This window comes from Salvelinus alpinus, chromosome 6 (genome assembly GCF_045679555.1).
Source record: "Salvelinus alpinus chromosome 6, SLU_Salpinus.1, whole genome shotgun sequence".
Classification (NCBI taxonomy): domain Eukaryota; kingdom Metazoa; phylum Chordata; class Actinopteri; order Salmoniformes; family Salmonidae; genus Salvelinus; species Salvelinus alpinus.
In genome coordinates, this window is record NC_092091.1 from 80,554,890 (window position 1) to 80,567,698 (window position 12,809).

General features: G+C 43.9%; 1 protein-coding gene across 1 annotated transcript in view; it reads left to right on the top strand.

Moving 5' to 3' along the window:
* The first annotated feature begins 1,170 nt into the window (after positions 1-1,170).
* LOC139579490 (neuronal acetylcholine receptor subunit beta-2-like) overlaps positions 1,171-12,809 on the top strand; it is a 27,159-nt gene continuing 15,520 nt past the window's right edge. The window contains exon 1 of the mRNA XM_071408189.1: positions 1,171-2,003. Coding sequence (XP_071264290.1) covers positions 1,952-2,003 — 52 coding nt within the window. The 5' untranslated portion in view covers positions 1,171-1,951. The remainder of the gene's footprint in view (positions 2,004-12,809) is intronic.

A 12,809-nucleotide genomic window follows, 5' to 3' on the forward strand; every position in this document is an offset into this window, starting at 1 on the left:
TTTGGGACACAGCCCAGGACCTAGTGTAGTAGCCTAGTCTTTACCCCACATTTAAATGGAATGATTTGGGACACAGCCCAGGACCTAGTGTAGTAGCCTAGTCTTTACCCCACATTTAAATGGAATGATTTGGGACACAGCCCAGGACCTAGTGTAGTAGCCTAGTCTTTACCCCACATTTAAATGGAATGATTTGGGACACAGACCAGGACCTAGTGTAGTAGACTAGTCTTTACCCCACATTTAAATGGAATGATTTGGGACACAGCCCAGGACCTAGTGTAGTAGCCTAGTCTTTACCCCACATTTAAATGGAATGATTTGGGACACAGCCCAGGACCTAGTGTAGTAGCCTAGTCTTTACCCCACATTTAAATGGAATGATGATGTGCAGCGAAAGCGGATAATACAACCTAAGTGCCCTCTTACTGCGAAGGCTTTCCAACGTCTTCTGGGAAGTAAGGCTAGCAGGTGTGTGTGTGAGAGAGAGAGAAAGAGTGAGCGAGAGAGTGGGGAGAAAGAGAGGGGGGAGAAAGAGAGGGGGGAGCAAGTGATAGAGAAAGGGTTTGTGTGATGTGTGTGTTCCAGTACTTTCCTTCTTCTTATCATAAAGTCGTGACTATCTGACAGATTTCATCCTGGAGAATAAGTTCGGCATCACACGGAGAACAGCAGGAGCCTCCAACTGCCTCGAGGCACTGATAAAATACACCAGCAGGCGCTCACCAGGCACACTGGGGAGCTCGCGGGCAGGCCACATGCAGTTAGTGGTCCCAAAACACTTTCTTCAAACAACGCAATTAACCGCAAACTAAACAATCCTCACAGTTAATTTGCGTGGGTACAGTCCTGCAGAAATTGTTAAACAATTCTTCTGAAAATATGAAAAAGAACGTGGACTAGGTTAATTTATTTGTTTAAGATACTAATTTATTAATGTATTTATTCCATGTATTAGCCTACATCTGGCAGGCTATCCCCTGCGTATGAGGGGTCAGTCTAGCTGTCAATGCAAGTCGAATATTGGGGAATAATTCCAGGCGCAATTTCGAAATCTGGAACTCTGTAGAGTTGAGTTTTGTAATAGAGGAGCGCATCCATCCATCCATCCCCTCTCAGGATTCCACCGGGTCACGTGACGCGTTCCATTTCAGTTCGAAGCTCAGAGCATTCTAACCCCGAGTGGTCCACGGAGCCAGCCCGAGTTTTAACGACAATAATTCGCTTAGACATAGGCCTACGGGATATATTCATATGCCTATCATTTATGATACATTTGGTGTGTAAAACAAAAGTTACAACTGAAAAAGAGAGGTTTGTCATTTATGCTTATAAACGTGGCGTAGGGAATACTCAGTGAAATGTAGCCTAAACAGTTGCAAAAACATATTTCTCGGTTCTGTAGACATGCGTAGCCTGTTAGATTGGGACACGGATCGAATTTAGCTCAAATGTCAACGCGGCGAGTTTGTGGCGTTTGGCTGAAACCGCAAGTCTGAGGCAAGGCGCGGGCCACTCTGACGGACGACGAGGATAGCGACGTGATTTTGTTTCAATATCAGAGTTACCGCGAATTTCAATGTGACCCATTACGTCCATCGATATGTTATCACATGAATCAGTACGCATTCGCTTTATAATTTTTATTGTGACACACCGCGTGGAGGGGCAAAGATCAGATCAGGACTGAGTGCACGTGTTTGTGAGAATTACCGGAGACGCAGACATCTAAACGGATCGGTTCGTAGGCTACCACAACAACGATCACGACGCGGTTCATTTCTGACGACCTCGATGGTGTATGAACGCGTTGACAGTCCTGGATCTACTGCTGCGCTTTGCCGTCAACTTTTGACTTTCTCTCCCGGAGATAATAACCCCACTCCGGCACAGCCCCATCCAAGTTTTGAGCGTCGGATTCCGGGGAAGGGAAGAAGGGCACGGAGGAGATATGGCGGTGACCGTGACTTTATCGCTCTCTCTCCTTCTCGTATCTCTCTCAAGTAAGTAGCCTCAATGGTAAAACGTTTGTGTTTGTAAATGTCATATTTTGCACGCAGAAGACTCACTCAAAATGATCGCCGCTCGGGTTGACAACATTGTTTTTAAATGAGGTAATGTCATGAAATCGTTTGTGAAATACATCTTGGCTATGAACTACAGACTGAAATAAATCGCCTTTCGAAATTTATTTGGATAGGCTATTACTCAAGTAAGGAAACATATTATATACATTCTAAAGTATATATATATATATATATATGTATATTTAGCATCGAAGACAGCTTCCAAAGTCGATGGATATTTTCGTATAACCGCTTATGTAAGTATGTTGTTTCGCCCTCTCCTCGCTCTTTTAAGTCTTGAAAACTTGCAGGGGAGTTTTTCCGCTGTCGGTTGTTCTGAAAGTTTGCCACGATTACAGACTGCATGACCTTGTAGCCTGATCTCAGCAAACTGTCAGCACCATGGACAGCGCACACGGATTCAACTCTCTAAAGGCTGTCTCTATTGAAAACTTGCGGTGTTCTGTTGAATCTCTCTAGACATTTGTAAAGGAAAACTTTCATGCCTAATGCTGTTCAGTCAACGTTGGGCCCTTGGATATAACGATTTAGTACAGAACATTAATGACACTGAGTCAATACAACTATGGCAGGAGACGTCTAATTTACTGTAATGTAGCTACACACAACTAGTACACCAGTAGTAATTCTCAGTCCCGGAGACCCAGAGGGGTTTTGCCATGGCACTAACACACCTGATAAAACAAATCAACTCATCATCAAGCCTTTGATTATTTGAATCAGGTGTGTTAGTACTAGGGCAAAAACAAATATGGATGGGGGGGTGATGTCACCAGGCAGGCCAAAACTCCTTTCAAACAGTTCTTACACTAAAAGGGTATTATCATAACGCTCACTATTCCAACCCAATTTGTTGGGGCATGGACTCTACAAGGTCTCAAAAGCGTTCCACAGCGTTCCACAGGGAAGCTGGCCCATGGTGACTCCAATGCTTCCCACAGTTGTGTCAAGTTGGCTGGATGTCCTTTGGGTGGTGGACCAAACTGTTGAGTGTGAAAAACCCAGCAGCATTGCAGTTCTTGACACAAACCGGTATGCCTGGCACCTACTACCATACCTCGTTCAAAGGCACTTAAATATCGTATCTTGTCCATTCACCCTATGAATAGTACACATACACAATCCATGTCTCATGTCTGAAGGCCTAAAAATCCTTCTTTAACCTGTCTCCTCCCCTTCATCTACACTGATTGAAGTGTCATCAATAAGGGATCACAGCTTTCACCTGGATTCACCCGGTCAGTCTATGTCATGGAAAGAGCAGATGTTAATAATGTTTTGTACCCTCAGTGTATATAAAACAACGAAATCACATTTTTGACTTCACTAGGCCTTTAAAGAAACACTGCAAGAGTAAATAGTTCCATTATCACAGAACATGCACAGTGTTCAGCCAGACTGCAGATACCTGAAGCTCAGCCAGTGAAGGAGGAAGGAGTTAGACATGAATGGAAACCAAGGCCTTCAGCTTGTGGAGTCAAACACACACTTTCCATGGGGTGCTTGGACCCCGCATGGACACTCAGCCCATCCCAATTCACTTCTTACCCCTCCCCTTCATTGTTTTCACATCTGGAAGATGAAAGCAATATGGTGGAAACTTTACCAGTACACTGTTTATACCTACCCAGAACCTCCAGACATGCTAACATCTATCTGATAGCTACCCAGACCCTACAGACATGCTAACATCTGTCTGATAGCTACCCAGACCCTACATACATGCTAACACCTATCTGATAGCTACCCAGACCCTACAGACATGCTAACACCTATCTGATAGCTACCCAGACCCTACAGACATGCTAACACCTATCTGATAGCTACCCAGACCCTACAGACATGCTAACATCTATCTGATAGCTACCCAGACCCTACAGACATGCTAACATCTATCTGATAGCTACCCAGACCCTACAGACATGCTAACATCTATCTGATAGCTACCCAGACCCTACAGACATGCTAACACCTATCTGATAGCTACCCAGACCCTACATACATGCTAACACCTATCTGATAGCTACCCAGACCCTACAGACATGCTAACACCTATCTGATAGCTACCCAGACCCTACAGACATGCTAACATCTATCTGATAGCTACCCAGACCCTACAGACATGCTAACATCTATCTGATAGCTACCCAGACCCTACAGACATGCTAACATCTATCTGATAGCTACCCAGACCCTACAGACATGCTAACATCTATCTGATAGCTACCCAGACCCTACAGACATGCTAACATCTATCTGATAGCTACCCAGACCCTACAGACATGCTAACATCTGTCTGATAGCTACCCAGACCCTACAGACATGCTAACACCTATCTGATAGCTACCCAGACCCTACAGACAAGCTAACACCTATTTGATAGCTACCCAGACCCTACAGACATGCTAACACCTATCTGATAGCTACCCAGACCCTACAGACATGCTAACATCTATCGGATAGCTACCCAGACCCTACAGACATGCTAACATCTATCTGATAGCTACCCAGACCCTACAGACATGCTAACATCTATCTGATAGCTACCCAGACCCTACAGACATGCTAACATCTATCTGATAGCTACCCAGACCCTACAGACATGCTAACATCTATCTGATAGCTACCCAGACCCTACAGACATGCTAACATCTATCTGATAGCTACCCAGACCCTACAGACATGCTAACATCTATCTGATAGCTACCCAGACCCTACAGACATGTTAACATCTATCTGATAGCTACCCAGACCCTACAGACATGCTAACATCTATCGGATAGCTACCCATACCCTACAGACATGCTAACATCTATCGGATAGCTACCCATACCCTACAGACATGCTAACATCTATCTGATAGCTACCCAGACCCTACAGACATGTTAACATCTATCGGATAGCTACCCAGACCCTACAGACAAGCTAACATCTATCTGATAGCTACCCAGACCCTACAGACATGCTAACATCTATCTGATAGCTACCCAGACCCTACAGACATGTTAACATCTATCTGATAGCTACCCAGACCCTACAGACATGCTAACATCTATCTGATAGCTACCCAGACCCTACAGACATGTTAACATCTATCTGATAGCTACCCAGACCCTACAGACATGTTAACATCTATCTGATAGCTACCCAGACCCTACAGACATGCTAACATCTATCTGATAGCTACCCAGACCCTACAGACATGCTAACACCTATCTGATAGCTACCCAGACCCTACAGACATGCTAACATCTATCTGATAGCTACCCAGACCCTACAGACATGCTAACATCTATCTGATAGCTACCCAGACCCTACAGACATGCTAACATCTATCTGATAGCTACCCAGACCCTACAGACATGCTAACATCTATCTGATAGCTACCCAGACCCTACAGACATGTTAACATCTATCTGATAGCTACCCAGACCCTACAGACATGTTAACATCTATCTGATAGCTACCCAGACCCTACAGACATGCTAACATCTATCTGATAGCTACCCAGACCCTACAGACATGTTAACATCTATCTGATAGCTACCCAGACCCTACAGACATGCTAACATCTATCGGATAGCTACCCAGACCCTACAGACATGCTAACATCTATCTGATAGCTACCCAGACCCTACAGACATGCTAACATCTATCGGATAGCTACCCAGACCCTACAGACATGTTAACATCTATCTGATAGCTACCCAGACCCTACAGACATGTTAACATCTATCTGATAGCTACCCAGACCCTACAGACATGCTAACATCTATCGGATAGCTACCCAGACCCTACAGACATGCTAACACCTATCTGATAGCTACCCAGACCCTACAGACATGCTAACATCTATCTGATAGCTACCCAGACCCTACAGACATGCTAACATCTATCTGATAGCTACCCAGACCCTACAGACATGCTAACATCTATCGGATAGCTACCCAGACCCTACAGACATGCTAACATCTATTTGATAGCTACTCAGACCCTATAGGAATGCTAAAATCTATCTGATAGCTACTCAGACCCTATAGGAATGCTAAAATCTATCTGATAGCTACCCAGTTCCTACAGACATGCTAACATCTATCTGATAGCTACCCAGTTCCTACAGACATGCCACCACCCATCAAGGGGTTATGGCCAAGCGTAAGGGACAAGGAGCAATTTGTGACCGGCTGCCTTACTCCAAAGATTATATTTTATGTTGACAAGATAGCCGAGTGACAGCTCTAACATTGGAAATACTTGTCCTCTGTGACTGAAGGCAGGTGAGATTAGGTGGGACCATTTTAGCCAACGAGAGAGCAGATACGCGTGTGAACAACAAGCACAACTAAGTCATTTTTCAAATATTTGCCGGAATGCACGTGTATTCACATATATCAGTACATTTATAACAGGCAAAACATTAGGACATTTCTATTAAATCAAATAAGCCTCATGTAATTTGACAGTCTCTCATAGACCTCCATACAAAAAGGGCTTATCTCTCGCGGACAGATCTTGGGTGGAGTAAATCTCTCTTGCTTTGCCACTTCCTCTCTGCTTACTCCAACACATACCTTATTCAGTTAATCAGTTTTTATTGAAACTTGAAGGTATACATTGAAGTTCAATTGAGTTTCCAGGACACAGAGAGACAGATTGATTCTCTGTAGAGTCCTGATGATGTCTACCATGGCCCCAGCCTCAGTCTGTCCTGCTAGCTAGATGCACACTAGGGCCTTACAGCTTGGGGTGGAGGTGTGACCCAGTGATCCAGGTACAGAAGACAAGGTACATGAACCCACAGAGGAAAGGGCCAGTCTCCTGCAGTCTGTTGAGCACACACACACACACACACACACACACACACACACACACACACACACACACACACACACACACACACACACACACACACACACACACACACACACACACACACACACACACACACAGAAACAGAAACACACACACACACACACACACACACACACACACACACACACACACACACACACACACAGAAACAGAAACAGAAACACACACACACACACACACACACACACAAACACACTGTGCAGACCAATGACAGCTGAGCATTAGTGATTTACCCAGGATGCAGTTCTCATCAGGTGGTAACAAGAGAGTTGTGTCACTCAGCCAACAGTTCCATCCCACCGGGGGGGGGGGGGGGGGGTGACAGTTCTTTCTCACAGGCGCCTCAGTCTGCTTTTTATTTGCCCTTACTGTTAATATTAATAAAAGCCAGCATTCCTCAGCTCCAGTCCAGGAGTACCCTTAGGATTGCACATATTTGTTCCAGCCCAGCACTAATACCCCCGATTCCACTATTCCAGGGCTTGATGGTTAGATTGAGTCGTTGAATCCGGTGTGTTAGCGCTGGGCTGAAACAAAAAACACGTATGACCGTGTTATGGATGGTTATGACAGTGTTATGTAGCCTTTATGAAGGCTCCAGGTTCAGATAAAGTGTAACCTAGAGGTGATGAGGATGCTCTATGGGTGTGGTGTCTCCTCTCTTCTTTCTCCTCTCCTCTCTTCTCCCTCTCTCCTCTCTTCTTTCTCATCGACTCTCTTCTCCCTCTCTCCTCTCTTCTCCCCATCTCCTCTCTTCTCTCTCCTCAACTCTCTTCTCCCTCTCTCCTCTCTTCTCCCCATCTCCTCTCTTCTCCCTCTCTCCTCTCTTCTCCCCATTTCCTCTCTTCTCCCCATCTCCTCTCTTCTCCCCATCTCCTCTCTTCTCCCCATCTCCTCTCTTCTCCCTCCTCTCCTCTCCCTCTCTCCTCTCTTCTCCCCATCTCCTCTTTTCTCTCTCCTCTCCTCTCTCTTATCCCCATCGCCTCTCCTCTCTCGTTTCCCCCTCTCCTCTCTTCTCTCTCCTCTCTTCTCCCCCTCTCCTCCCTCTATCCTCTCCTCATCCCCTCTCCTCTCTTCTCCCCCTCTCCTCCCTCTCTCCTCATCCCCTCTCCTCTCTTCTCCCCATCACCTCTCCCTCTCTCCTCTCCCTATCCTCTCTTCCCTCATCACCTCTTCTCCCTCCTCTCCTCTCCTCCCCATCCCCTCTCCTCTCCAAGCTGAAGTCATCCACACTGAAACAACCCACAGCAGCTGAGGCCTGAAACACTCACACTGATAAAAGAGACCTGAGACAATCACACTGATAAAAGGAGACCTGAGACAATCACACTGCTAAAAGAGACCTGAGACAATCACACTGATAATAGAGACCTGAGACAATCACACTGCTAAAAGGAGACCTGAGACAATCACACTGATAAAAGAGACCTGAGACAATCACACTGATAAAAGAGACCTGAGACAATCACACTGATAATAGAGACCTGAGACAATCACACTGCTAAAAGGAGACCTGAGACAATCACACTGATAAAAGAGACCTGAGACAATCACACTGATAAAAGAGACCTGAGACAATCACACTGATAAAAGAGACCTGAGACAATCACACTGATAATAGAGACCTGAGACAATCACACTGCTAAAAGGAGACCTGAGACAATCACACTGATGAAAGAGACCTGAGACAATCACACTGATAATAGAGACCTGAGACACTCACACTGATAAAAGAGACCTGAGACAATCACACTGATAAAAGAGACCTGAGACAATCACACTGCTAAAAGGAGACCTGAGACAATCACACTGCTAAAAGAGACCTGAGACAATCACACTGATAAAAGAGACCTGAGACACTCACACTGATAAAAGAGACCTGAGACAATCACACTGATAAAAGAGACCTGAGACAATCACACTGATAAAAGAGACCTGAGACACTCACACTGATAAAAGAGACCTGAGACAATCACACTGATAAAAGAGACCTGAGACAATCACACTGCTAAAAGGAGACCTGAGACAATCACACTGATAAAAGAGACCTGAGACAATCACACTGATAAAAGAGACCTGAGACAATCACACTGATAAAAGACCTGAGACAATCACACTGATAAAAGAGACCTGAGACAATCACACTGATAAAAGAGACCTGAGACAATCACACTGCTAAAAGAGACCTGAGACAATCACACTGCTAAAGGAGACCTGAGACAATCACACTGCTAAAGGAGACTTGCGACAATCACACTGATAAAAGAGACCTGAGACAATCACACTGCTAAAAGATACCTGAGACAATCACACTGCTAAAAGAGACCTGAGACAATCACACTGCTAAAAGAGACCTGAGACAATCACACTGATAATAGAGACCTGAGACAATCACACTGATAAAAGAGACCTGAGACAATCACACTGCTAAAAGAGACCTGAGACAATCACACTGATAAAAGAGACCTGAGACAATCACACTGATAAAAGAGACCTGAGACAATCACACTGATAAAAGAGACCTGAGACACTCACACTGATAAAAGAGAACTGAGACAATCACACTAATAAAAGAGACCTGAGACAATCACACTGATAAAAGAGACCTGAGACAATCACACTGATAAAAGGAGACCTGAGACACTCACACTGATAAAAGAGACCTGAGACAATCACACTGATAATAGAGACCTGAGACAATCACACTGCTAAAAGGAGACCTGAGACAATCACACTGATAAAAGAGACCTGAGACAATCACACTGATAAAAGAGACCTGAGACAATCACACTGATAAAAGAGACCTGAGACAATCACACTGATAAAAGAGACCTGAGACAATCACACTGATAAAAGACCTGAGACAATCACACTGATAAAAGAGACCTGAGACAATCACACTGATAAAAGAGACCTGAGACAATCACACTGCTAAAAGAGACCTGAGACAATCACACTGCTAAAGGAGACCTGAGACAATCACACTGCTAAAGGAGACTTGCGACAATCACACTGATAAAAGAGACCTGAGACAATCACACTGCTAAAAGATACCTGAGACAATCACACTGCTAAAAGAGACCTGAGACAATCACACTGCTAAAAGAGACCTGAGACAATCACACTGATAATAGAGACCTGAGACAATCACACTGATAAAAGAGACCTGAGACAATCACACTGCTAAAAGAGACCTGAGACAATCACACTGATAAAAGAGACCTGAGACAATCACACTGATAAAAGAGACCTGAGACAATCACACTGATAAAAGAGACCTGAGACACTCACACTGATAAAAGAGACCTGAGACAATCACACTAATAAAAGAGACCTGAGACAATCACACTGATAAAAGAGACCTGAGACAATCACACTGATAAAAGGAGACCTGAGACACTCCCACTGATAAAAGAGACCTGAGACAATCACACTGATAATAGAGACCTGAGACAATCACACTGCTAAAAGGAGACCTGAGACAATCACACTGATAAAAGAGACCTGAGACAATCACACTGATAAAAGAGACCTGAGACAATCACACTGATAAAAGAGACCTGAGACAATCACACTGATAATAGAGACCTGAGACAATCACACTGCTAAAAGGAGACCTGAGACAATCACACTGATAAAAGAGACCTGAGACAATCACACTGATAATAGAGACCTGAGACACTCACACTGATAAAAGAGACCTGAGACAATCACACTGATAAAAGAGACCTGAGACAATCACACTGCTAAAAGGAGACCTGAGACAATCACACTGCTAAAAGAGACCTGAGACAATCACACTGATAAAAGAGACCTGAGACACTCACACTGATAAAAGAGACCTGAGACAATCACACTGATAAAAGAGACCTGAGACAATCACACTGATAAAAGAGACCTGAGACACTCACACTGATAAAAGAGACCTGAGACAATCACACTGATAAAAGAGACCTGAGACAATCACACTGCTAAAAGGAGACCTGAGACAATCACACTGATAAAAGAGACCTGAGACAATCACACTGATAAAAGAGACCTGAGACAATCACACTGATAAAAGACCTGAGACAATCACACTGATAAAAGAGACCTGAGACAATCACACTGATAAAAGAGACCTGAGACAATCACACTGCTAAAAGAGACCTGAGACAATCACACTGTTAAAGGAGACCTGAGACAATCACACTGCTAAAGGAGACTTGCGACAATCACACTGATAAAAGAGACCTGAGACAATCACACTGCTAAAAGATACCTGAGACAATCACACTGCTAAAAGAGACCTGAGACAATCACACTGCTAAAAGAGACCTGAGACAATCACACTGATAATAGAGACCTGAGACAATCACACTGATAAAAGAGACCTGAGACAATCACACTGCTAAAAGAGACCTGAGACAATCACACTGATAAAAGAGACCTGAGACAATCACACTGATAAAAGAGACCTGAGACAATCACACTGATAAAAGAGACCTGAGACACTCACACTGATAAAAGAGACCTGAGACAATCACACTAATAAAAGAGACCTGAGACAATCACACTGATAAAAGAGACCTGAGACAAATACACTGATAAAAGAGACCTGAGACAATCACACTGATAAAAGAGACCTGAGACAATCACACTGATAAAAGAGACCTGAGACAATCACACTGATAAAAGAGACCTGAGACAATCACACTGCTAAGAGACCTGAGACAATCACACTGATAATAGAGACCTGAGACAATCACACTGATAAAAGGAGACCTGAGACAATCACACTGATAAAAGAGACCTGAGACAATCACACTGATAAAAGGAGACCTGAGACAATCACACTGATAAAAGAGACCTGAGACAATCACACTGATAAAAGAGACCTGAGACAATCACACTGATAAAAGAGACCTGAGACAATCACACTGATAATAGAGACCTGAGACAATCACACTGCTAAAAGGAGACCTGAGACAATCACACTGATAAAAGAGACCTGAGACAATCACACTGATAATAGAGACCTGAGACAATCACACTGATAAAAGAGACCTGAGACACTCACACTGATAAAAGAGACCTGAGACAATCACACTGATAAAAGAGACCTGAGACAATCACACTGCTAAAAGGAGACCTGAGACAATCACACTGCTAAAAGAGACCTGAGACAATCACACTGATAAAAGAGACCTGAGACACTCACACTGATAAAAGAGACCTGAGACAATCACACTGATAAAAGAGACCTGAGACAATCACACTGCTAAAAGAGACCTGAGACAATCACACTGCTAAAAGAGACCTGAGACAATCACACTGATAAAAGAGACCTGAGACAATCACACTGATAAAAGAGACCTGAGACAATCACACTGATAAAAGAGACCTGAGACAATCACACTGATAAAAGAGACCTGAGACAATCACACTGATAAAAGACCTGAGACAATCACACTGATAAAAGAGACCTGAGACAATCACACTGATAAAAGAGACCTGAGACAATCACACTGCTAAAAGAGACCTGAGACAATCACACTGCTAAAGGAGACCTGAGACAATCACACTGCTAAAGGAGACCTGAGACAATCACACTGATAAAAGAGACCTGAGACAATCACACTGCTAAAAGATACCTGAGACAATCACACTGATAAAAGAGACCTGAGACAATCACACTGATAAAAGAGACCTGAGACAATCACACTGATAAAAGAGACCTGAGACAATCACACTGATAAAAGAGACCTGAGACAATCACACTGCTAAAAGAGACCTGAGACAATCACACTGATAAAAGAGACCTGAGACAATCACACTGATAAAAGAGACCTGAGACAATCACACTGATAA